Source organism: Amblyomma mixtum, chromosome 1 (genome assembly GCF_055824585.1).
Source record: "Amblyomma mixtum isolate Tamu chromosome 1, ASM5582458v1, whole genome shotgun sequence".
Lineage (NCBI taxonomy): Eukaryota > Metazoa > Arthropoda > Arachnida > Ixodida > Ixodidae > Amblyomma > Amblyomma mixtum.
The window spans coordinates 323,290,486-323,317,943 of NC_143012.1; the positions used below are offsets into that span (position 1 = coordinate 323,290,486).

Sequence of the window (27,458 nt, forward strand, 5' to 3'; positions counted from 1 at the left end):
AGCAATGGATAGTACAGGCGGTGCTCAAGCTTTGCCCTCATTTCTAGGAACTGTTTCTGCAAAACAAGCTCACTACAGTCGTTTATTTTCTTTTAGCAATGTTTTCTAGCATAGCTGATTCACTCTGATAATAGCGACAGTGAAAGAACTTAGTGTAGATTTTGTGCACTACGTAATGTTTACACACCGAAATCAAAAACCTTTTGGCATTATGGAGGCTGATAGAAATGGGGAGGTAAGATATATATATATATATATATATATATATATATATATATATATATATATATATATATCTTACCTTCCATGGAACTTCCAGCAGCATATATATATATATATGACAGAAGCCAACAGCCACAGAAACCAAGGGGCACAGGGGCACAGGGGATTTTTCTTTAAATAATTTATTTATTTTGTGGTCCTGATCAATTTAGAATATTACTGAATATGTTATCACTTAAAGCTAATTGATTAGAAAAGCAGAAGAAAAAACAACCACATGCCACCGGTGGGATCCGAACCCACGACCTCCGAATTACGCGTCCGGTGCTCTACCTCTGAGCTACGGCGACGGCTGTCAAATCTTCTGCTTTCGGGGGTATTTATGTTAACAAGTAACCTAACCTTGAGAGTGTTCACCAGCGCCACCCACGTTCATAAGCGGCGGACGTAGAACGTCCTGAGTTACCGCAGGTGTGACGTAGAACGTCATCGAACGGAGAGGGTGAAAGCTGAGTGAGAACCCTCTTATGTTCCTATGGCATCAAGGCTGCCAGAACCGAGGCATATATATATATATATATATATACATTTCACGAATCTTGGATGCTGTAGTGAGTGAGTTTCGAAAATTGACAGCTTACCAGGGCAGGCTGCAGACATTCAGCCAGCAGCAAAAGACTTCGGTGAATGTCAGTGACACAACATATACTTCTCTTCCAAGAAACGCAACACGACTGCCTTTGAAGAATATGTCCATATATAGTGCGTGTGTGTGTGTATATATATATGCATGCCCAAAATGAAGGGCAGCAAATGGGCGGTTTGAACTAGATTTGTACCAACTCTCAGCAAACCTAACCAATATTTCACTCCCAGTGCGACACAAGCTGCTTATCTTAAAGGTAACAAAAAATTTTGGGCAAGGCCACTCTATACCTCGCCGTCAACTTACATGCTTCTAGGTACTCGAAAGCCATGATGCAGGTTTATTTACTTATTCCTACTTAGCCTACTTAATCTAAATGTACAAGGTTCTCATCAAGCACTGTATTTCTGCATTTCATCAAGTGGACACCACATTTAGAGAGTAACAGCAGTGTGTTTCCATAGATACCATGGACCTAAATGCCCAACAAAGCAATTAAGTGTTCAAATCTCGGTATTGACTGCTTGCCTAAAGTACTCATCACGGCAGAAAATTTGACTTCTTTAACAGATTTAATTGGTATGGTTAGGCTCGCGCTAGATCTGTGAGAGAATAAAATAAAGGCTGCTTTCACTCCTCAAGGACACAGAATAAGCACCTGTGAATTACTTCCATAGCATGCAGACAAAAAAAAAAGTAATGCGACTGTGTAGCTTGCCTTGAGAACAATGGCTAGCATTTAGAATGGCCGACTAGCGGTGAGAAAAGCACAAGCATTATATTAACAAAGCACTGCTATGCATGCTAAACACATGAAAGCAATGCCACGCCATGCTCCATTCCTGACTTGCAACGTGGACTAAGAATCTACAAAGGGTAAATATATGCTGACAGAGCTTCTCAACCAGCCTCTTTGACTGTACAGTCTGCGTCACTGTTGTGTACAGAACTCAAAAGAAGTCCTCCCTCGCATAAAAGTCGACACCTTGGCGTAGCATCCAGATTTTAAAGGCTATGCTTGCACGGAAATAGAGCTGCATGAACCTGCAAGCAAGGTGCAAGCAATTTGCCCACAAACCATGGATTCCTTTTTAATATTACTTTTGACTGCGAAAGCAACCCTGCTTTTTCCCACAGCTCTCAACAGAGGAAACCTGACCCAAGAGGACAGGCAAAAAAGTTCCACTTCAAGTGAAAGCAAAAACGAGGTTTTATGCTCCTGCGTTTTCTCATGCCGTTTTTCAGCCTGCCTCTTCCTTTTAGTCAATAAGATACCCATCACAACCTTTTTCCTCAGAAGAAATAACCAGGGAAAAGCTTAACAACATGTAGCCATACATTGAAGTCACAACTGCTTTGCAACGTGACCGAGTCAATAAAAAGGTACTGTAAATAAATTTCTCATTCCACTGCTTTAAACACACAGTTCAATACTGCAATAACAGTGAAAGCAAATTATGGATTGTATTATGTTCTGCACCATGCTTCAAAACAAGCAGTGCATAAAGACTAGTTAAAAACTGATTGCAACAGGCCCGGCGCACTAAACACTAAAATAAAAATTGAAATAAAAACAAAAACCTCTAGACAAGAGCTCACATGGTCCTCTCTAAGCAGGCTTCAACAACAAGAGAGGGATATAGCAGAGCCCAGAATGTGCACCTCTGTGCATCCAAACACGCCACTCAAGACTAGCATGTCCAAAGTGAGAACGAGTAGCAAGCTTTGGTAATGATGCCTCCGGAGAATAAAAATCACTATGATAAACATTCAATGCAACTCTAGCAGAGGATGATGAAACAACTGTCCTCCTCTACTGGATGCCAAAGTACCACACACGCTTCCATCACGACAAATCCACAAATAAAGGACGGCCACCAGTCCGCACTTCGTTGGTGTCGCTTGGAACAAGTAGCACGCAGCATCTTTGCGCTCTTCCAGCTAAACCACATGCAGCAAACCAATGCCTGCCAACCGAACACACACGCACCACTGCACGCCAAACTCTCGCTTGTTCACACCCAAGGCCTTTGCAGCACCATCCCTGTTGGGCTTTCTCTTCCACGCCGCAGGAAGGGGCTGCAAACCGTTGCTGCAAACAGTCTTTGCTGCCTATCACTTCCGAATGTCACAAAATTAGGGTGGACCACCTGCCTAGTAAGTGCAGACTGCCGCATGCACTGCAGGCGTGTGGAGAGAGGCGGCACCTTCTTGTTCACAAGATTGTAGTATACACTCTTGATGAGCCAATGGGGTCAACTCAGACCAAAGTGCTGTGGTGGTGAACGGAATCGCGGCTTTCTTCAGAGGGAGCAAGCTGCGTACAGGATGCTCGTAATGGCGGCAGTGAGTCCGCCTGTGACGGGCAGGGTGAGTAGCCAGGCCATGATGATGTTACGGAACAGGCCCCAGTCGACGCCCTTACGTGACCGCACCCAGCCGACGAACACGATGGAGCCCACCTTGCAGTGTGTCGTGCTGATTGGGATGCCCACCTTGGAAGCCAGCAGCACCGTCGAGGCAGCACCGATTTCAATCGTGAAGCCACTGTTCACACACACACAAAAAAAAGAAAGATGTGTAACTAATCATCGTAATGTGCGCACATCTTCAGTGGACTGCTTAGTTCTACTTTGATCTACACACTATTCACTATGTATTAGTGGGAGAAAATGTATGATGTGCGAGCTTAAATTAAATTGAATTGTACCACCATGTCATGGCTACACCTGGTATCGACACATCCGAAAGGGGAAATTTTTTTATTTGGGCGTATGCCAGGGTCCTTGTTTGAGTTTGTTCCGCTGCTTATCGACACTGGTATCGACACATCCGAAAGGGGAAATGTTTTTATTGGGAGGTATGCCAGGGTCCTCGTTTGAGTCTGTTGCGCTGCTGCTTAATTCAAATGGCAAAAAGGTTTTCGTTTTTTTTTCTTTCTTGCGCTGAGTGCCACACAAACACTCCATGAGTACCACTGCCCAGAGTCAGCAGCTTGAGGTCACTGCAAAAGTTTGTCTTAACATAATTTGTCAATAAAAAGAGCCCAAAGGGATTATCCTGTGTTATGGCTCATGATGAATCACTAGCATTATAAATCTCTTAAAGGTGAGAGGAACAACCGTTGACACTCGTCCTAAAGTTAGGACTTCTATGGATGCTGTAAGAGCCCCAAACGCTCGGCTTACAACTAAAATTCTTGGGCTCTAAACATTTGACAAAGGTGGTACAGTAACTCTTTCTTATATCAGATATGATTATCCAGCACCCTAGTGCACTCAATATGTGCTGTTCTAAAGAAACCCTGAACTTTATCCTAACCATCCTCATCCAGAGTAGCCATCCAGGTACATTGCCAGGCTATCTCCTAGGGCATATCGCTAACGACTGCCTCCTCTTATGAGTTATGTAAATGCGAGCTGTCTAAACGGTTCTATTAATTAGCTTTTTGTTGTACCAAAATGTCAGTTTGACTAGTACAAATCCAACCATCAGAAATATTCAGTACAAAACACACCACCTCAGAGATGCATAGTAGTATAACAGCTAGAAAACCGAGCATCTGACTCGTCAGCACATTTGTGGCACGATTCCCCATCAAAACTAGCCACAGAAATGTCATTATCAGACTAAAGATGACTGGAATAATTCCATAATTATAATATTAACATTCAAAATAATCTTACTTGGAAGGTGTCACTTTAGTGAGGTCCTCGCCCAAAGTCTGGATCACTCGCCGTCCCCAGATCCAGAGTCCCAGACTGATGCCTATTCCTCCATACAGAAGGATGTAGACAGGCGTCTCTGCCGACTGCTTCACGTTGCCTTCAAAGTATATCATCCACAGGGCAATCAGGGGCCCAATTGCATTGCTGTTGAGGAGGAAAAAATGAGGCCAGTGTTAAGCAGAACACAAACACTACTGATATCCCACTCTCAACTAAAACAATATGCAAGCACCTAAAAAGAAAAAAACATTTTAGGCTTCTTCAGCATCACAGTCTCTACTAACTGGCAGCTATAGTAGGAGAGTAAAACACCTTAATGCTGCACTAATTTTTGCAGGAATATCTCACACTCAGTACGACACCTTAAAGGTGCAGTGAAGAGGAATCTGAAATCGTCTTTTTGTGGCGGGAACTTGATCTACATGTTCCAAGTATTCTTAGAAACTTCAACTTATTGTCCTGTGTGGCCGATTTCCCTAATTAAATCGGATTAACGTCCGGCTCCTGCCTTTTTTTTAATTCTCCCCGTACGGTGGGCAGAGTTGACCAACGCGTGGAGTGCCTTTCAGCCAGCTCCGTGGAGGCTTTGGTTTCGCTTTATTTCGTTTTTTTAGGTTTCCGTGAATAAATAGTTCCATTCGCAGATAATATAGCCGCAAAATAAGCCTGCAGAAGTAAAAATATGCGCGGACTATTTGCTACTACGGATTACTACGTATTACTCCGCCGATGGCAGAGCGGCAAGCCTCCACGGAGCTGGCTGAAAGGCACTCCACGCGTTGGTCAACTCTGCCCACCGTACGGGGAGAATTAAAAAAAAGGCAGGAGCCGGACGTTAATCCGATTTAATTAGGGAAATCGGCCATACAGCGCAATAAATCGAAGTTTCTAAGAATGCTCGGAACGTGTAGATTGAGTTCCCGCGGCAAAAAGACTTTCAGATTCCTCTTCACTGCACCTTTAAGAAGTAGCTAAATAGAGTGAAGTTCCTTTTAGTGAACTCTGCTGAACAGAATTTCTAATAAGCTGAATTGTTTGGAGAGAGTTGTTTAGTTTCCCAAAAAAATGCAAAAAAAAAAAATCTGGTAAGGATGAACAATAACACTTGTACACGCTGGTTATGTGAACTCTAGTAGTGCCATACGAATACATCTGAATGCATATATAGTAAGCTCTGTCCCAACTCAGCAACAGCAGTGATGAATGGAAGGTGGGGTTGAACACGACAAGTACCGTATAAACCGCATATAGGTCGAGTGGGAATATAGGTCGACCCCCTTACCTTGAAGTGAAAATAATTGAAAAAAATGAAAAGAAGCAAATATTGCCGAAATGCATTTATTTGCGGCGTCGGCTGCGTCCGTGGAGCACCGGAGCGGCGACCTCACTCCGAGCTGTCATCAGCGTCGTCAGACGACGATTCTTTGTCGCTCGCCGCCTCCCAAAGTGCGTCGTCCTCAGTGCCGTCAAGCATGTTGCTTATGCAGCACTTTTTGAATGCGTTCTCGACCATGGCGTCTGGCAAAGAACGCCAGGCCGACAACACCCAGCTGCAGACGGTCGCAAGCGGAGGCCTTTGCAGGCGGCCCGTTGGCGTCTTAGGGTTGTCCCCGGACATCCACTCGTTGTACTCATGCCGCACTCTGTCCTTAAAAGGCTTGTTCAATACGACATCGAGTGGCTGAAGGGTGGACGTCATTCCACCAGGAATGACGACGAGGTCCGTCCTAGCCTCGCTTAGGGCACGCTTCACGGCTTCCGTAAGGTGGCCACGAAATGCGTCCAACACCAGCATGCTCCGAGGGCGCAGCAGTGCACCAAGCCGGCGATTCCATACCACGCGGATCCACTCAATCATCATAGCCTCGTCCATGTAGCCCTTCTCATTTACTCGCACGATGACACCTGAAGGGAAGGCTTCCTTCGGTATTGTTTTTCTTTTAAAAATTACAAAAGGTGGCAGCTTTCTGCCATCAGCTGTACACGCGAGCATGACAGTGAACCGCGAGTGCTCACTGCCTGTCGACAGCAGCTTCACCTCTTTGGCGCCGCGTTCGCTGACGGTGGTAGACGAAGGCATGTCAAACCACACAGGGGTCTCGTCAGCGTTTCCAATTTGCCCCAGCATGTAGTTATGCTCCTCTCGGAGGCGGATCACGAACCGCTGGAAGCTGACGAGCTTATCAGCGTACTCCTCCGGCAGCTTTTGGCAGATCGATGTGCGCCTACGGAGGGAAAATCCCTTGCGCTTCATGAAACGGCGCACCCATGCCTTCGGTGCGCTAAATTCTTCTCGGCTTAGTCCGGCTTCACGCGCAAGCTCTAGGGCTTTGCACTGAATCAGATGCGCCGTCACGGGTAGTGAGCGCGCACGATGATGCCGCACAAAGTCCGCAAGTGTGTCCTCCAGTTGTGGGTGCACTGCACTACGCCCACGAAAGGACATTTTGCTGGGCTTGCACGCGAGCAACTTGTCCTTTTGCCCTCGCCAATAGCGCACGCTCTTTTCCGAGACGCCGAACATGCGCTGAGCGGCCATGTTGCCGTTCGCTTCAGCGAACTCGATTACTTTTTTCTTGAATGCCGCCGTATACTGCCTCCGCGTGCCGCTATTCATTGTTGAAACGGAATTTCAAGCGAGGGCTAACAAAACACCGCACGCGAAAACTAACGGCCAGCGAAGGAGAAAGGAAATGCAAGCGAAGACGTTTGATGTCGATACGGCTTCGGCTGTCCGTTCGCGAGCAGCTACGCCGCATGTTGCCAGACTGCGACTCACGTTCTGCTAAAGGCCGCTATATAAGACGAGGGGTGACTTTAGCTTGCTATTTTTAAGAAAAAATCTCGACTTATATTCCGGTTTATACGGTACTAGTTAGGCACATTATGCTTTTTAAGTGCAGTACATTCTTTTCAGGTGCACAAAGGATGTTAGCAGTGTTCACAAGTGCACTGTGCATTTCCCCGTCGAGATGACAAAAATGCAGTGGTTGCAGAAAAGGACACAACCCACAGAAGCTGAACAACACAGAACATAACAACACCAAACACAAAAACAAGTTGAGGTCATGTGAGGTATATAAAAACTACACTATGGTCACTACTTTCTTCATTTTAATTCACAAACTTTTATGCAAGCCTGACTAAGAGATGGAATGGTAAGAAATGAACAAGCAGTGATTATATCGCAGTTTTTGTATCACCGCTACCATCTGGCTGTTGAAGCCGGAACAGAAATGGTAGAAATGATATGAGAAAAAAATTCAATGATATGTTATTCAGTTGGCGTAGGTGAATTCCATGTTGCGGTTGATATTACTATCGTCTTGCACACCGTTCCGAGGGAAAAAAGAAAACAAAAAATTTGGTGTCTATACACCTTTAACCAGGTCTTAATGTTTAGCAAGCCTTGCAGCTTAATTCTAATCAACACTTTCATAGCCGTGTTACTCCTGCAGTGCTAGGTATTACTGGCACTCAGCTGCTCTCTAATGAGCACTTAGTTGCTTAAAGAGACTAGTTCCGGTTTCCACCTCAACAATTGGGTGACTAAACAGATAAAGAATGTGACATCATCGCTCTAGACAAATTGTTAACAACAAGAACACCAAAGGGTGCTGCCAAAAGCTTTCCCAGCCTACCAAAGAACAAAGAAAGAAAGAGAAAAACATGAACAAAATGATAAGAAAATAAAAGCCCTTCACCTGACGTCATTGCCACCATGTGCAAAAGATCCGAAGACTGCTGTGAGAACTTGGAGGAATGAAAACAGCTTTGCTGTCTCCGGTTTATCATCATCATGGTTTTCCTTAATCGGCGGTACAGCCTAGAATGAGATAAAAAAAAAAAAAAAAGAGTTGACTAACTTGAGGTTGAGAGTATGTGCAAGGATTAAAATGTTTGAATTAAGCAGTGCTACGCTTCTTGTCATTTCAGGCTGCAATGGTCTCACTGCAAAGCTGACAAAAAAAACTATACATATGCATGTGTATGCAGTCGTGTGCACACACGAAGGAATTATGGGACATGTCACAGAATTTTTCTTGTAGCAGGAAGCTCACACAAGCTTCTTGCGAAATGCCCTTTTCCTTAGATGCTTCCAAATACTTACCAAGGCTGCTTCCTCAATCATCACCAGTGACAGCCTCTTGTGCGGGTTATGGTGTGGATGTGGGTGGAGGTTTGGGTAATCATCTACACCAATGGCATAGAGACAAAACAACAAACAATTATGAAAATGTATGCATGCTTACAGGACTAAATGGTGCTTGTATAGCTGCCTAAATGCCTGTAACCAAATTCCTTCTACCAAAAAATTGTTTTGCTCATGAGAAGCAAAAATAATGACCAGTTAACTAGGTTGCTCCCAAAAATAAACTCACTTCAACATTCCTTTTTTTGAAGTACTGTATTTACTCCCATAATAGGCGCATTCGCAAAATAGGCGCACCCCCAGTTTGGTCGCGAAAAATCAATTTTTTTTATTTCCACGCATAATAGGCGCACCCCGAACTTGGCCCTGAGATCAATACTGTATTTACACGATTGCATCATCAAAAACAACTCTGCACACATTCACAACAGAGCACAGGTGCAGAGAAAAATGAGTCATGAAAACATGCAACTTCAGAGTATGTAGTTTAACATAATGCACTTAAAACTTACTGTGCTGGAGCTTTCCAGAAATCACTTCTATGCTGGTACGCCGACCACCGTTCAATATATTTCCCGCACTCAGCTGAGGAAGTTGACGAGCACAAAGAAAAAAAAAATCAGATCAGGGGGCGGGCTTCAGTTTACAATGATCCCAAGAATCATTGAGTGAAGCCTTGGAACTAATGACAATTTCAGTTTCAACTGCCAATGCACACAGAACACTCAATTAGGTCAGCGCATTGATCACTACCATGTAAGTTTGCCGTTGATATAATTATTATTATTTTTTGGCAGCACGCGTATAGACATCTTGTGTTTTCTAATGCCTGATAAAAATTAAAGAATGTACATATCTATAGTATGTGCATTTTTCAAAATGAAGTTGTTGGCGCTCATTGCACCCACTCTATCACACTTGTCTGTGTAGCATTAAACTTCTACATATGATTCAACTAGCTCAGAAATCAGAACTACTAAAATTCCATTCTTCACAACTCCTCTGATGCAAAACAGTTAGGAGAAATTGTGGAAAGAGACTAGTGAGGGAGCATCATTTTCTATTCAAGACATTTTGTGACTACATAAAAATTTCCTAAGAGACCATTGCAAACAGGACAAATATAAGTAAGATAAAAAGAAAGCTCCACAACACATCGAATCTCCCAAAAATGTGTGGAAATAACAAGGACGTAAGAAAAGACACAAGAACCATGGGCAGCACATACCATGGATGTGAAGAAGAAAAACAACTAAAAAAACATCCACAAAGCAGTGGTGAAATGAATTAAAGACAGACCATCTAAAAATGTATTCTCTGGCTTATTCTAATTAGATGGCCTCATTAGGACTGATGAATGTGTCTAGCGTAACTTCATCTTGCTGTCACTTTTGCTTGCACTTTTAGCTGTTTCCTACACATTAAAAGCCTGCACCATGTCTGCAGTTTTTGCATCTGTTTTAGTGCCACATTTTTTACATGGTTAATGAACATTCAAAGAAGTACCAAAAAGCCTGCCATGAAGTATAACCAGAACACACACACACTCAGAATGACTCTCTGTATACATTTTGCTCTGAGAAATTTAGAAGGCTTATTTTTGCTCACAGGTGACAAGCTCAGAACTATATCAAGAACAACGAGTCACAAAAAGCATTCAGTATCAAAAGAACTAACCTTTCTGCTGCTGTCTGTGTCTACCAAATCGTCGTTGACTGGATCACTTGGTGAAAATGAGTATGTCAAAGTCTTTGGTAGATCCTTGGTGGCCTGGGCTAGCTCTGCACGAAAACGAACGGCAAACCTTAGCTTCTTCTTGCATGCATCAAAATCAAATACCGGCAGTAGCAAAGGTTTTGGCATGAATATGCAGTTTCAAAAATCAAAACCACTCCTGTACAAACACAATTGTATTCTGTTTGCGAACCTTTTCGTTTGCATAAAACTTAACTAACTTTACTGCTGGAAGTGCCTGGCAGGCAGAATGATGCCAGAGGAACCTGCAGAGCTATATGCTATTTACTATGCACAGAGAATAAACAAACACTTTTCTCTTCTAAGGCTAAGATACTTCACTACACCTCTGAGTAATACCCCTGTCAAGCGGGCAAGTTAAGTGCACTTACGGAGAGTGTACTTCGCTGGAAGTACACTTTGCCGCATCTAAACGACGCAAGTGAGTGTCACTCGCGGAAGAGTGCACTTCGCTAGGAGTGCGTTTACGGACCACACTTTGCTGGCTGAGTGCGTAGCCTCGACGCCAGCGGTTCCAAAGGTACAAAATTTATAGTGCATAAAAAGTACTTACAACTTTATTTTACGTGCTATAACACTGTTTTCAGAAAAAAGTTTGTTGGTTGTAGCTACAAGCGAAGCAACAAAACAAGGAAACGTGATCAGATGCAACATCGCTGCCCGCCGCTATCTTGTTTGTTGTCAAAATTCTGGATAGTCTTGGCTGGTCTTGGCTTTTCTTCTATTTTCATTTTGTTTTCATCGTTAAAAACTGTTGAACCTCGTTTTATTTGCGCTATCACGTTAAGCAATCAAATATTATGCGTCTTTATTTCTTTTCCATCGTCCTGTTCAGAAATTCCGCTCACTTTCTGCCGCCAATTTTTTTACTACGAGTGCACTTTGCTTTCCCGTTTAGCACTGCGTAGCCCAAAGTGTCACTCAGGATGCCGAAGCGCACTCCCCGTAAGTGCACTTAACTTGTGCGCTTGACAGGGGTATAACATCAAAAAACCTAAGTGCACAGCACTTAAGTTTTGCACTCTCTCTTGCAGCACAGCACTCTTTTTCTACGAAGCTCACTTTGGCCACCATGTTTTGCAATGTCCGTAAGGAGAGGGGTTTTCTGGAAGTGACAAACAGGTAAAGCCTGCACTGAAGCTGTGCAAATTCTGTTCTAGAATGTGCCTTTCCTCTCGTCAACAGTGAGGGACTGGCAATAGCGAGACAGGAACACAATTTGCACAACAAACAACAAGCTTTCCTTTTTTCTCTGCAGAAGACCAATACAAATATTACAGCAATTAAACAAGCACTGACACTGAAAAATGCAGCAAGCGCAAAGAAATATTGTTCGCGTGAAGAGAAGACACCTATAAAGCCAATGATCAATAACTAAAAATGGAAAAGAAGTTTTCAGGGTATAGTTTGAAACCCTGTACAGTCTACACTACGCTTGCATCTTGACTACACCTGTTAACAGAAAAGGAAAGTGCTTACTTGTTGAAAATTCAAGCCATTAACATGACTTTTTTTTATGCTCAATAGCTTTTACAGTTCTGTAGATAAGTGTTAACATTTAAAAAATAATTAACTAAAACCAGTGTTTCTCAACACTGCCTTTTAGCTAGTTGATTTTGCATGGTGGCAGTAGCTGTGGACAAACGGTGGCATTGCATCAGGCCACACAGCTAAATGGCAATGTGACCTGCACATAATCCGATTTAAGTTAGGGAAATCAGCCGCACAAGACAATAATTCTGAGTTTCTAAGAATGCTCGGAACATGTAGATCGAGTTCCCACAGTAAAAAGAAGAGTTCAGGTTTCTATTTAGTGCACCTTCAAGAAGTTTCCACCATACAAGACAAGATAATTTCTCAGCTTATGAAAGAACCGTAGATATTAAATCAAATACCATATATTTATCTAAAATTCTTGGGCCTTAAACATATATCTTTAGGAATATATCTTTAGGAATATATCTTTAGGAATATATCTTTAGGAATATACCTTTAGGAATATACCTTTAGGAATATACCTTTAGGAATATACCTTTAGGAATATACCTTTAGGAATATACCTTTAGGAATATACCTTTAGGAATATACCTTTAGGAATATACCTTTAGGAATATACCTTTAGGAATATACCTTTAGGAATATACCTTTAGGAATATACCTTTAGGAATATACCTTTAGGAATATACCTTTAGGAATATACCTTTAGGAATATACCTTTAGGAATATACCTTTAGGAATATATCTTTAGGAATATATCTTTAGGAATATATCTTTAGGAATATATCTTTAGGAATATATCTTTAGGAATATATCTTTAGGAATATATCTTTAGGAATATATCTTTAGGAATATATCTTTAGGAATATATCTTTAGGAATATATCTTTAGGAATATATCTTTAGGAATATATCTTTAGGAATATATCTTTAGGAATATATCTTTAGGAATATATCTTTAGAGCGTGCACATAGTTATCTAAATGGTTAATTATCACCATGCAGACACACGACAGCCACGCCATCAGGTGTGCGCACATAGCACAAATCATGCAATTTGCAGCAATAAGCCCAGTGGAGACAGAAAAGAAGGGAGCAACTAGTGCTAGCACTTTAAGCACGCAGAAGTGTTCTCAGTGGGACACAACATGGCCAGCTTTTGTATACTTGCCAGAACAGCCAGATGATTTTGTAGATGTTTCTGCCAATAACACATCAACAGAGAGTATCAAAGCATATTAGAAGAAACCCAGCTTAACCTATTGATGATAATAGTCGTGAAAATACATGCCAAATATTGGGTAGTTTAGTACCATCTGTTATCGAGCAAATAAACTTACCTGCATTACAACAGATATAACTGATTGGTTCCTATCACAGACTCCCATATCATCGTTGCTCTGAACTTCCAATGCGTAAGGCAATAAGTGCTTATCAGCATGCCAGTAGCTATACTCAGGTGCTTTAAACTTTAAAGCCTAACTGATACCTGAGCGAATGGTTATATTTTCAAAATCTGCTCTTAAGTTGGCTTTAGTCACCAAATTTGCACTTTGAAACCTCCAGGGCACCAGCTACAAGCACTTGATGCTTAAAAGGAAAAGAAATCCCGCTAAAGCACTATAAGATAAGAGATATATGAAAGGAAAAAAAAAAATTTACTAACCAGTCATGGTAATGCGGTCATTATCAGCATCACTGGAAATGTCCCCTACAAGGAGTACATGCAAAGATGAGCGTGCAGTGCTGTTAGAAAAAAAGTAAGGACCAGCAATATGCTGGTTGAATGCAAAGTAAAAGCCGCTTACGGTCAGCTTTAATCACTCACGTGCAATGCCTCAATTGAATGTACGTGGGAGGCAAAAAGGCAAATGTGCAGATAAGTACAGGAGTTCATGTCAAGAAGCATGCCAGTATCATTTGCAAAAATGATTTCAATGCCAGCAAACAAGCCCATTTCTACATTAGGATTAAAATGGTCAATAATTGAAATTGTAGCTGTGACAAGATTGTGAAAACATCTCAAATTAACCTTGCTACCAAATCATGCACACATCTTTACACATAGGCAGGCTACCTCACCATCTTAATCCAGAACCAACTGTGAAATAATGTTTTACAAGCTGTTAAATATGCTACATCACTTCACCTAATTTGATGTGATACTCATTTGACTCTGTACATACTGCATCAGTGACGAGATGCTTGTATTACAATTAAAGCCAATTACTATGATTGGCTGCCTTGCGCAAAACCTTTCGGCTACAGACTTCAACAAGGTGGTAAAACAATTCTTTAAATCACATCTTTCTTAAGAGTGCTTGACACTAGCAGCAGAAAACAGCGAAAGAAAGGCCTTCACAGAGGGTTGAATATAACAAAATTTGGATGAGGATTCTATAAGTCACTGCACTTACATATTTAAGCATCTTCTTTTTTTCTACCTAAACAGTTGCACATTACAATCACACTAACTGATCTGTGGTGATGCTGCTTCCCTCCAGCAAATGAAAATTATCTGCTCTGGGGATGTCACTTCCCTCAAGCCAATGGGTGAATTTTATGACCGACAACACATTTTTCTTGCCAATGAGGCTTATAATGCTCTCGCATTAAAAATACTTTAGTACTAATGCTTCGACTGGGTACCTGCTTTCACCACAGTAACTAGTAATCAGAGGTTAGCAAAACCTTGTTATTGTACTTTTTCCCATGCAGAGGTTAGCAAAACCTTGTTATTGTACTTTTTCCCATGTGGCAGTTACTATATACGCATATATATTTGATCTTTCTGCATGTGCAAATTTTGTTACGGACAACCTAACATGCTGGGTGCAATCACAGTGCATGCTCTCTCACTCACTCTCAATGGTGACCCTAAGACGAGGGACAATGAAGAACCAGACAACAATGATGGCGATCACAGCGATCGAGATGGCAATGATCATGGCACCCCACCAAGGGATGAGATTGAACCTCAGCACTGAAAACAAACAAAAAAAACAACAGCAATTTGAATGCAACCACAAGAACCAAAAATCCTAGCAGAGAAGTAAAAAAATTCTGTTGCACTATTCAAACCTCTTGCATGTCAACTTTTTCCCTGGCGGAGAGTGAAAAGCTTCTTTTGGAGGCTTTTCCTTTAACATAAGGGTGATTAAAAAAGTAAGGTAATTATGGCTTGTGTGGACAAAAAAATTTATTCCATAGGCAGATATACTGACACAGCAGTATGTATGTGACTGGTGCACATTGCTTTTCAGCAGTCACCATGCCTGTCCCAACATATGTTCCAACAATACACCAATACACAATGTAGAAGAAACCTGCGTCAAGTTCCTGAAGTTGCATTATGAAGCCTTGCTAAACCTCTGTACTGCTTGCGAATCGCCTACCACACAGGTGGCTCTTCAATGTTCCAAAGAGATGGAAACGGAGATGGAAAGAGATGGATGTAGGACGGTCCAGTACCTTCCACCGGAAGTGCTGTGACAACGCACGTGCACTATTGGCTGAATGTGGTCGGCCACTGTCATGCAGCAACTCTTTTTTAAAAAGTCCACGACATTTTCTGTGAATGGCCCCCGACAGCCGCTCCAGTGTGTGGCAATGAGTAGCAGCGTTTACTGCTGCTCGCCGGGTGAGAAAATAAAGCAGCAGCTAGCCTGTGTGGCCCCAAATGACCGTCACCACAACAATTTTTTGTAGATGCAGCTGTTCTGGATTTCTTGGAATGTGGGGATGATGTCTGTTTCATTTCATTCTCCCTGCAACCTGCGCCAGGCACCCAGCAATTTCCATCTCTTTTCATCACTGAAGAAGCCTCTCGGTGGTAGGCAATCGATTCACAAGCAATACAAAAGCTCACCAATCCGTGCACATCTTCATGGACTTGATATGCCAGCTTGGTGCCTTGGTGAACCAATAGAACAAATGTATGGAGAAGCACGGCAACCATGCTGAAAGGTAAAGTGCACCACTGACATACCACTCAGTATTAGTATGTCCGCCGGTAGAAAAAAGTTTGTCCATGCCAGCACCTGTTACCCGATTTTTTCCACTACTCTTAAGCATTTCATGCAGACAGGAGTTATAGCCATGCTCTGGCACCATGCTCCTGTATGTACATTGAAATACATGCTTGTAACTAATTAAAGTAGCACCGTGACACTTTATACAGCACAAGGGTGCACTCAAGTGACAATCATATCGAAATTTTATTAACACATCATTCCTGGAGGATCATGCTAAAAGATGGCGACAGCAGTGCGACTGATCCCTCTATCGCGTTGGCCAAAAAAAAGAGCTTGCGTGCCACGCAGCAGCAGTAAAACAGTTCTATCCTGGAAGAAAAGAATTTCTGTTTTTGGCTTAATCTATTTACACAGTATCTGTTTTGTACTCAGATTTTATCACATTTTTCATGTCCTTTCAAACTATATATTTTGTTGCCTTTGCGATTACGAAACCAGTCACAAGACAGCGCACTTGTGTGCTTATCTTTTCTTCTCGTCAGTGTCTATTAACTATGAAGCAACTCACCCATTTCAGCATCCTTGTGCTTTCTCTCATGTTAAGAGCACCACTTGCAAAAGTGGGGATCATAAAATTGCTACTAAGAAAAATAGACTTGGCACATGAAAGAAGAAAGTGAAAGTTCAGAGAACATAACAGTGACCTAATGGAAACCAAATGGAAGCCAAATTTTTCCAAATAGTTTCCAACTAATTAATTCCAAATGCATTTTTTACTGGGGCTTTTCCTGCATTTATGGGCGTTCAGTGTCATCTGAAACCGAAGTTGCTAACATCATCTTTTTGGCATTTATTGTTATTACAACACGACTAGATCAGATAAATGCCCTGAACAGAGCTAGATAAAGCTATGGTGCAAGGACATCCTTTCCAGGCCTATATGCAACATTTCTTCAACATGAGAACTGCAGTTTTCCTATTTAGTGCAGTGTACAGTAAGAGATAACACTTTCCACTAAAACAAGCTACATCTTTTAGTCCAAAAGCGCAGCACTTACAATGTGGTCCATCATGCACAACAGAGAAGACATTGATGAAGAGAGTGAAGCCATAAAAGAAGGGCAGTGATCGCAGCCCAGGCTCCAATGGCTTTTCCTGTGGTTAAAAGAAGAGAAGTACAACACCAATATTAGCTAAACTTAATTTTATTCAGTTGCTAATATATATACACAAAATTTATGCAACTTATACAACTGCACCCAACACAATGCCATTATGGTTAGCACCTGCTACACAAGCTTGCCTACTTGGGAAGAGTAAGGTGTATAAAAACTGCTTAAACCTGCTGAACAAGACAGAAGTTTCAATGCACACCATGAAACTACGAACAGATTGTCTGAGTTGCATGAAAAACAGCACTGTTATTGAAATGAGCAAATCCTGAAAGTGAACGTCAAGCAAATGCATAAACACTGCTCTGGTCATGTTAAGTATCGAACGGCCTTGGACATACACTGGCTGGACAAAAAGTTTTGTACCAAAGTGCCATGTGATTGTCTTAAATTATGAAATAACCTTTAAAATGATGAAATAAACTTGATTTAATTTGACTTGATTGAATATGAAAGAGAGTCTCATGTCTATAAAAAAAAATGCTGTTGTTCACCTACAACTTGTCCATATTTAGAAGCAAAACTTTGGATACAGCCCTATCACGTACTTGACTGCAATGTTCATTACATGGTAAAAATGCAGGTTTTTTTGCCTCTACAGAAACAGGCATGAAGCAACAGTTGGAAATATACTGTGCTACAGTAAAAGACACTGAATCACATCGTAATGATTCCGCAGGTGCATTTAGTTGCACGTAACACACTTGAGCAGACGTGTATGGGCATTCTTGCAATGCATGGGAGTGCTGACTTTTGGAAGATTTCTCTAGCCTTTGATTTCTCTAGCCCATACTGAAAATGTCTATTTAAAAGCCTACCAGAAGGTCTGTCTCCTGAGGAGGAAGTTGCCGAATGCGACTAGAGAAATTAAATTGATTGCGTACAAGACGTTCGTGCGGCCAATCATAGAGTACGCAAGTGCAGTGTGGAGTCCTCATCAAAAGGGTTTAAAACGGAAACTGGAAAGATTGCAAAGGATGTCAGCACGTTTTATATGCTCTAAATACCGCCGCACTGATTCAGTCACAGCAATGCTAAAAGAGTGTCAGTTAGAATCACTAGAAGTAAGAAGACTAAAGCAGAAATTGAAACTTTTTTTTCTGATAATGAATGATAAAGTCAAAGTTAATAAACATCACTATGTTACACCTCCCCTGAAGCGTTGCCCTCGGAAAAATCACAGTAAGGTATTACAACCTATTATTACACGTACTGATGTCTATCGCTACTCCTTTTTTCCCGATGCTGTAGAAATTTGGAATCAACTACCAAGTGACGTTGTGGACCAAACAGATGTAGACAAATTTGTGATAGGTGTGAACGCGTTCCTGGAAGATTGCTGTGCAAATCTGTAATTCTGTGCATTTGAGTGTTTCTTTTTTTAGCGAAGAGAATTGCACTTGTGTCTGTATATGTTTCCCTCCCTGTAATGACCCTCATGCAGAGGGTTAACAGTATGAATAAATAAATAAATAAAAAATAAAAATGCACTCAACAACTACGCATCATCAAATTGACGTTCCACAGGAAGTGAGCCTGTCTGCAAATTTCTTCCATCATGTCAACTCCACCTCCTTCAACCATTCAGCCGGCACTTCAACCACATCCTAAATAATTTAAGGGCCCCCGATGACACCAAAAAACAAGTAACCTCTGTTTTAAAGTGTGCCCATTCTACTTGGAATTGCGTCTTCAGTAACCGGCAAACAAAGAGACACACATAAAGACAGAGATCACAACACTCATAGCACAGTAAACGCTGGCCAGGTATCCGTTCTACACTGTGACAGCCTTAGAGCAAATGCAATAATGACTGCAAGTGGGAGCCAAGCCACAAGAGAGAGAGAGAAATCTTAAGATCCTGCTCTGGCACTTGAGCGTTGAGGATGCAGTCTCAGCTATGCGTCAGATATGTGGAAGCGAAAAATGAGCAGCTGGCAGAGCACAAATGCACCTGCCAGTGCTTTACGCACTATCTGTTCTCCTTATGGGTTTTACAGTGCTGCCAAAGCTGTTAGCTTGCATACTGATGCCGAACACAGCAACTCTTGGTGGCTCATTGTTCTGAACACACTGCAAGGCCTTGAGAATCCCGACACGTGTGAGCTGAACGCTAGCACTGATAACTTATATCACAGAAAAAATTTGCCTGAGGGCAACGTGCCACACACTGCAGTACAAGAAAGATTATCCGTCTAGCGTAAACATCAAGAAATAGCAATGCAAGTGAAAAGGAACTTTTCAGTTGTTGGAGATAAGGTCTGACAAAAGGTGAATGGTCGGTGATTTTAATTAAAAATCTTTATGTATCACTGCCTCGTGACTTTGACATAAATAGATCAGGATTATTTTCACTGGGGAAAGAAACAGCATGCTACAGTGCAGAACATTATTGTTCGATAAGAGATGAACCATCCTTATTACACATACTGCTGTTCTGGCCATCTGTGATGATAGAAGACTCACATAAAGCAGCTGTTTTGAAATTATTAGCCCTGAATGATGAGCATAGCAGACTGTACTGAATTACTCCTCTTGTCAGCAAAATCTTATGTTTTTTTCCCAAAAATATGAAACTATGCATGTTACATTTTGTGCAATTTCAACGCTATTACCTTGAGAAAAATAACAAAACAAAGGCCTCAAGCAAGTACCCTTGCTGAAAATCTGAATAAAGTGACCAAGCAGCACTACCATGCATTATAGGCAGCAAAATACAGCCGCAATAATTATGAAAAAACTCTGAACAACACAGACAATTGATGCTAACAAAATAAAAAGCAACCTTCAAATGCATTATTCCCTGTCCAAGCATTCTATTCCATATTATCATTTGTCAGCATCATAATATTGCTTCATTTTACTTGCACAGCAGACATAGAGGATCTAAATATTCTTAGTTTCCTGCTGTTAGGTTCTGTATAGTTAGCGTCTGCAGCGACTACACAAGCCTGCATTTACTGCAACTTCAGCATTTGACTGGAAGGTGGGAAGAAATAGTACCAAGTGCAAGCTCTTGTAGCATGCTAATCAATAAATCAAAGAGGGAAATGCAGAAACACAAGTGGCCATGGCAACGATAAATTCAGGCTTTTTTTTACCAGCCAAACAGGTCAATCAGGACCTTTAACCGACTTAAGGGTGCAGTGAAGAGGAATCTGGACTCGTCTTCTCGCCACGGGAACTCAATCTACACGTTCCGAGCATTCTTAGAAACCACGACTTATTGCCCTGTGTGGCCGATTTCCCTAATTAAATTGAATTAAGGTCCGGGTCCCGCCTTTTTTTTTTTTTAATTCTCACCGTACGGTGGGCGGAGTCGACCAACGCGTGGAGTGCCTTTCACCCAGTACTGTGGCGGCTTGCCGCTCTGCCATCGGCGGAGTAATACGTAGTAGTCCGTAGAAGCACATAGTCTGCGCGTTTTTTTAATTTCTGCAGGCTTATTTTGCAACCATATTATCTGCAAATGAAACTATTTATTCATGGAAACCTAAAAAACAAAATAAAGCGAAAGCAAAGCCTCCACAGAGCTGGCTGAAAGGCACTCCACGCGTTGGTCGACTCCGCCCACCGTACGGGGGAGAATTCGAAAAAAAAAAGGCGGGAGCCGGACGTTAATTCGATTTAATTAGGGAAATCGGCCACACAGGGCCATAAATTGATGTTTCTAAGAATGCTCAGAACGTGTAGATCGAGTTCCCGCGGCAAAAAGACGAGTTCAGATTCCTCTTCAGTGCACCTTTAAGGATGTCACAAAAGCTTGGGTGTATATCAAAAAGGTCAACTATACTGCTGGAGGGGCAAGGTGCAGTATTTATGAAAAAATCACATGGTGCTACAGTGAGCATCTACATTTATCTTGGTGTACGGGCAAAGGCACAGTACATACAGAATTACTAAAGAAGTTGGGGATACCAGAAGCATTGGTACTGAACTTACGTAATCATGAGAGCATGACAGCATATGTCACACCAATCTTTTGAGTGCTGTGATGTCTCACCATGTGCTTTCCACTATGTGGTCCACTAACAACCCACCCAGCCTGCTGTTTTTGCACCTGGGGCGGTGAGTGAGGTGGTGAGAGGGAGTGTACAAACACACTAAAAATAAGTTGCAACATGCAATGTGGTAGGAGCTCTCTTTGCAATGCACTGCAAGTCTGGTGGTGCTTACAAGTGGCATTTTAGTGCAAGCAGAAACAGTACAGCCTTTGGATGTTTGGTGTTAAGTGCATCATGCAGCAATAAATCACTTTAAAGTGGCAACCACGGTACAGTTTTCTGCCAAGTGTTGCACATTCTACTGAGTGCAACAGTACAAGTCACAGTCTTTAGCTACCAGAGCTTTTCATCCTGCCAGTAGTGAAACTGCGAATGGAAATCTGGGAGTGTCCTGCGGAAAGCTTTTGGAGGTTAGCAGGTGGTGGCAACCCCTGTAAACTAGGCAGTAAACTAAAGGTAGCTTGCACCGACAGCATAGTGGCTGTTATGCTGCCAAACTAGGTGCACGGTGAAAATTTTCCAGTTTGAGTATAACCCGCTAATCGCCACCTGACCCATGGAGGCTCGGCAGAAGCAACGTGCAACGCAGCACCATGGAGGCCGTGACGTCACACACACACGTTGCTCTTTTTTTTTTTTCACCACATCCGTGTTTCAAGCAGCCTTGGGCAGTTGACCTGCATACCGCAAGTGGCGTGAGAGTCGGTTAACGTGCGAATTTTGTACCAATCGGAGTGCTGGATTTCGATACACGGGGACACGGGTCTGACCTACGGAGAGTTTCACTACTGGCACTACTGGCGCTACTGGCTTTATCAAATAGCGCCGCTAGCCACGGCGCGGCAGGCGGGAGAGGAAGCCTGCAGAATGGAGAGGGGGAGGGGGGGGGGGGGTGGCGCACCTTTCGGAGGATGAAGAACTGGATGAGCATGTACAGTGCGGTGGAGATGATGCCCGACAACACGGGCGAGACGAACCAGGAGAGCACGATCTTGCCCAGCTCCCACCAGCGGATGCCGCGCAGGCCCCGCGCCACCAGCGAGAAGCCCACCACGGCGCCCACGATGCTGTGCGTGCCCGAGATGGGAAGGCTGAACGCCGTGGCCAGGATGTTCCAAATGGCGCTTCCTGCGAGGCGCGGCGACGGCGCGGTGAGAGCGCGCGCGCTACTCGGTCGCTCGCGCGTTCGGGGTCGCGCAAGGTCGCGGCCACGGCTGCATCATCTCCCGCACCCTAAAGCATGTTTCACATGCAAGCGTAAAAGCTAGCGAATCCTGCCGCCGCGGCGGCTCAACGGCGAGGTTCCAACGAGTTGACAATTTTTCGCTGCGACGCGCCGGTCAACCGCTCTTTCCGTTCGGCCGCTTGCATGTGAACCAGCCTTAGGCTGTTCAAGCTGAACCACAGTGATGCGACATAGCTATGCGCTCCCCCTCTACACTACTTCATATAATCTCGGCAGTCGTTTCAAACCCAGCAAACCAAAAACCTCTCAGAGACGTCTAGCTAGACGTCTCTGAAAGGTTTTTGGTTTGCTGGGAATGCTTCAGTAGCTGTTTCGTTTTCAATGACAAGAACGACAACAAAACGTTATTATTGTTTCCATCGATGGAAGCGTCGACAATATTCCAACTTTAAAAAAGAACAAAACGAGCCGCCGCGGTGGCTCAGTGCATGGTTATGGCTAGTTATGACGCTCGGCTGCTGACCTGAAAGACGATTCCGGCCGCGGCGGTTGAATTCCGATGGAGACGAAATTCTAGGAGCCCGTGTACCGTGCGATTTCAGTGCACGTTAAATAACAACAGGTGGTCGAAATTTCCGGAGCCCTTCACTACGGCGTCCCTCATAGCCTCAGTTGCTTTTTGACGTTAAACCCCCATAAACCCATAAGTCGCTGCGTTAACGCGTCAGCTCATAAGCTCGCATTTGTGCACGATCTACTTCCGCGGACGTCACGTTGTTGAAAATTTGATTTTGTACTGGCAAGAAAAAAGGAAAACTGTGAAAGCCGGTCACACCGTAACTGCGCAGCACATCTCGTCAGTGGAATAAGAGTAAACGCGCAGGTTGCTAGCAACACCTGAACTATATGACGATAGAAAACAAGATTCGCTGCAACTCAGAGCGGCGCGTGCAGCACTTACCGCCCAAAGCAGCCAAGTAGCCGAGCATGAGATCCTTGGGTGCCCCTTCGTACATTTCCACATCAAGTATGCCCTTGCGGACAGTGTCCGACACCTTGTAACCTGCAACAAGACGCCAGACAAGACATTTATGAGACACGACACAGGACGCTGGCGAGGAAACAGCGGTGTACACGATGCATGCATGCAGAACGTTCCTCTAGTTGGGCAAGGAAGGTGTCCGACCAATAGGCAAGGGGTCGCAGTGAGGTTTAAAAATTGGTATAGGGTTTTAACCTTGTCAAACCGAATAGATGTGCGAAAGCATGTGTTAGGCCTGGTTGACTCATGGTTTTGCTTTTCTGGATCGTCGACACGTCTGGCGACGATATTAAGGACTATGAAACAAATTAATTGAGATTATGTAAAGATAGACAATCCATCACTCGTCACTCCAGCGCAAGAATTTTTGAGCTAGCATCAATAACAACGAAGTTATAGGCAATTAAAAATCACCCTCCTCTTCTCCCCCCTCAACTCGTACGCGCGGGGCACCATAAAAAAATAAAGAAACCAGCTCCGGGACTGGGCTCCGCCCATGAATACGTCATTCGCTGACGTTCGATTTACAACTTCCGGTTGTCGCACTCCCGAGGAGCAGCGTGCGTCGGCAGCGTCTGTCCGGTCTCCAAGGCCCTCCGCGACAGCTAACGCTTCGAATTCGTCCTGTGCCCTAAGTAAATGCGGCACCTTTTTTTAAGTTCTCGTAGATAAAATTGTCTTGCATCGCAGATCATATCGTGTAAACGTTCATACCGATCGCTGTAAGCTGGAAACTCGCCTTCCCGGCGGGAAGAAACAGTGTCGGCAGCGACTTCGGTCGAAGCTTCAGGTGCTTGACATTCATGCCTGACTGTCGAACGAGCGCTGGGTTATAGTAGTAAGCGTCAGGTGCGAAGTGTCGACCGCAAACGCGGAGTCTTTGGCGGGCGTGCGACGCTGGCAGTCCGATGCGCTCCATCCAGGCTGCTCGCTCACGCACGTCTCTAGGAATAACATGCCTAAGTTCAACACCTCGCCAGTCACTGGGTTTGCAACCGACGACACAGCAAGGCGTATTCATTTTGGGCGGTCGAAAAAGGCACTGCGAGTGGCTCCCGAACTCGCGACAGAAAGAGGCGGCAGAGGTAAATTAAAACCATATGCGCGAAGGCAATGCCCTCGCTCGCGCTTGCCCGAGGGGGTCGCGCGGTAGCTCGAGCAGACGATTTTCACCGCTACCGGAAGTGTGCCCGTGACGTCGAAGCTGCCGCGGCTCTAGCGAACGACAGCGTGTGGTGGCCTGCCGACGTCATGGGACTAGTGACGTCTGTTTTCCCGATTTTGGTTTCAGAGTTGCTCCCTACGAAGACACCAAGCGGCCCGCGAATTTTAAAAAACACGATTTTTAAAAATTCATAATAAATTGCCGGCTCAGTTCCGAAGACTCATACTTGGTGTCAATGCTTCTGAGCATCACTTCTAACATTTAAAAGAGGCTTTTAATTATTTTCATGGTCCCTTTAAGACTCAGGTTAAGCTCTAATCAAGGTTAAGCTGATCTGATCTGTTCGCGCTGCAGAAGGAAGACGATGACGTGCAATGCACAGCGCGAGAGTGTGTTGCAGTTTTACATGAGGCGTGACCGGCTGCGGCGATATATCCTATAGTGCTCTCGCGCAGCGGCCTGCGGAGCTGACCTGTTCGCGCCGGGTTCCACTCCAAGTCGTGGATATTTTTCTTCTTATTTACGTGCGTACGCAGGTGACACTCTTGATTGGTGTTGGTGAGCGTATAATACATGTCGGGATCAGAAATAGAGGGCCAGGGGGGGATCAGGGAAAGGAAAGGTAGCTGCCTCACTCTAGGTGGACACTTGACCCGCGCCGTGAAGGGACCACTTGAGGCTTTTTTAACGTGCGTTGACACTGCGCTACACCGGACTTCCTTTGCATTTCGCCTTCAGTAAATTGCGGCCGCCACGGCAGGAATTCGACCTCGTGTCCTCGTGCTCAACGGCCGAACGTCACTGCCTCCACGGCACCTCTGCAGCCATAGCGGTGGGCAAAATGAAGCCATTGAAAAAAAAAAAAGGGGGGGGGGGGGGGGGGGGGGGCAGGGGGTACGCGATGAGATGATTCAGTGGCTTTAGTATTCGGTTGGCGATCCCAAAGTGGCGGGTTCGATCCCAGCCGCGGCGGCCGTACTTCGATGGAGGCGAAACGCAAAAGGGCGCCATGAGCTGTGCGATGTCAGCGTCCGATAAGGAAACCCAGGCGGTAGAAAATAATCCGGAACCCTCCACTACACGGCGTCCCTCATAGTACGTGTGTCGCTCCGGGACGTTAAGCACCGCAAGAAAGGTATAGGAAAGCATAGCACAGCATACACTCCGCAAAAGTCACTGCCAGTTAACAATGAATTGACGTCAGCAGCCGCGGAAAATCTCCACCACTTTTCCATATATGTTTGTTCACTGAGGAGTACTTGATTGATAATGACGCACTATTAGCGGTAAAAAAAAAAAAGTAATCTGTTTGCGCCTGCGCACAGTTTTTCGCGTTAACACGGCCTAGCATTTGTGAGGCCGCCTTACAATGCAGCTGGTGACATGCGTCAAGGGTTTAAAGGGCACTGGTACGTCCTGCGAGAACGAAATTCTTGCATAAAGCTAGTGGAAGAAATTTTTATTTTGTATTATTAAAAAAAGAAAGCAAAGCTAACATTAATCGGCTCTTAAGCCACCATGGAGCGATATGTGAAAAGTTTAAGAAAAAAAAAAGTACCGAAGAGAGATAATGAAAGGAGCAATTTTCCCTTCAGCGGCCTGGGTTCCTCTTCGGGCACCACTGCTGGCGCAGTGGTGCAGCGAATAAGCGATGCGCCGCAGACCTGGCAGGCGGCTGTTTCAAAAACACCGCCACCGGTGGGGCTTGTGAGACGCCCGAGCAGCCTCTTGCGACCAATCATTAAAGGGGTACAGAGACAATATTTATCGCTGCCCATTTTTTTTTTGTCTTGAGCCTAGTAATTATGAAAATGAGCTCGGAACACCCGTGCGCAGCACGAGTAATTCAGAACAATATTGTACCGATAGTTCGACCGCGGTCGATCGGCGCCAGCACTGAAGTCACGGTCGAACTGCCAGCCTAGGCTGGCAGTGATTAGGCGTCACCGGCAAGCAATGGTATACTTCCTGTGAACAGCCACTGGTTTCGGTGACGTCACAATAATTGGGGCAAGTGAACCCTGACGTCACTCAATTCGGGCGGGAATGCCGAGCGGCTGCTCGGAAAACATTCAAAATCATGTTAAAGTATGTTCCACCCAACGCCTGCAACTGAAAAATGCCACAGTGCATCTCCTTAGGCCCTGAAACAAATCATACGTTTGTGTTCGAAATTTTGCATCTATACCCCATTAATTTAACTGCCACCTGCCAACATGGGCAGTTTGCTCACAATCCGGGGGGCAGATTGACACCTGCCAGGGTGGGAAAAGGGGATGACGTCACAAGGCCACGTCACCTAGGTGGCAGGTGTACAACCTTCTTTTTCGCTCACAACGTCGACGCCAAACTTTCTCCAGGACGGGAGCCGTATGTCGCGTTAAAAAAGCACAGCGAACAACGAAACAAAAGAGGAGGCACGCTCAAATGAGACGACACGCTTTGCGCCCTCTTTGGTACCGTTTTTCCGGCATTTTTTTTTATTTCACATTTCAATTTCGCTACCTAAAAACTCAATTTTTCAAAATTTCCGTTCTCATTTCAACTGCGTATGCATCAACAAACGGCCCACGTCAATGCCCCATTGAGGAGCATGTTACACAATCGTAGCACGCGTTCCCTTTTTTGTTAAGCATAGAAAAAAAGCCGTTCAGAATAGAACAACGTCGCCGACTGTGATGCATTTCCCCGCTTAACAGGTTGGCAGCCGAAAAATTGGCCAATAAATTCCGACTAGTTAACCTGATTGAACAGTGCGAATGCCGCTTTCTTCTTCTGAGATCAAAAAGAGGAAATGGGCATGCGCAAGGCATGCAATGCGAATAAAACATGGCCGGGGGTCACTCAGGATAGCGGAGCGTATTTCATGGAAAGGCGAACGTATATACCACGGGGGCAGTGTCAGGTGGGAAGAA

General features: G+C 44.0%; 1 protein-coding gene across 5 annotated transcripts in view; it reads right to left on the minus strand.

Moving 5' to 3' along the window:
• Positions 1–329: 329 nt before the first annotated feature.
• Positions 330–27,458, minus strand: part of NaPi-III (Na[+]-dependent inorganic phosphate cotransporter type III) — a 73,555-nt gene continuing 46,426 nt past the window's right edge. For 2 of the 5 annotated variants that reach the window (XM_089567284.1, XM_089567285.1), the window contains exons 3-13: positions 23,298–23,399; positions 22,052–22,278; positions 17,033–17,129; positions 14,864–14,983; positions 13,667–13,711; positions 10,427–10,530; positions 9,262–9,334; positions 8,708–8,790; positions 8,301–8,422; positions 4,555–4,740; positions 330–3,415 (exon numbers count right to left, since the gene is read on the minus strand). In XM_089567284.1, the coding sequence (XP_089423410.1) occupies positions 3,172–3,415; positions 4,555–4,740; positions 8,301–8,422; positions 8,708–8,790; positions 9,262–9,334; positions 10,427–10,530; positions 13,667–13,711; positions 14,864–14,983; positions 17,033–17,129; positions 22,052–22,278; positions 23,298–23,399 (1,403 nt within the window). In that variant the 3' untranslated portion in view covers positions 330–3,171. The remainder of the gene's footprint in view (positions 3,416–4,554; positions 4,741–8,300; positions 8,423–8,707; positions 8,791–9,261; positions 9,335–10,426; positions 10,531–13,666; positions 13,712–14,863; positions 14,984–17,032; positions 17,130–22,051; positions 22,279–23,297; positions 23,400–27,458) is intronic. The other 3 variants (XM_089567286.1, XM_089567287.1, XM_089567288.1) reach the window with 3 other exon arrangements.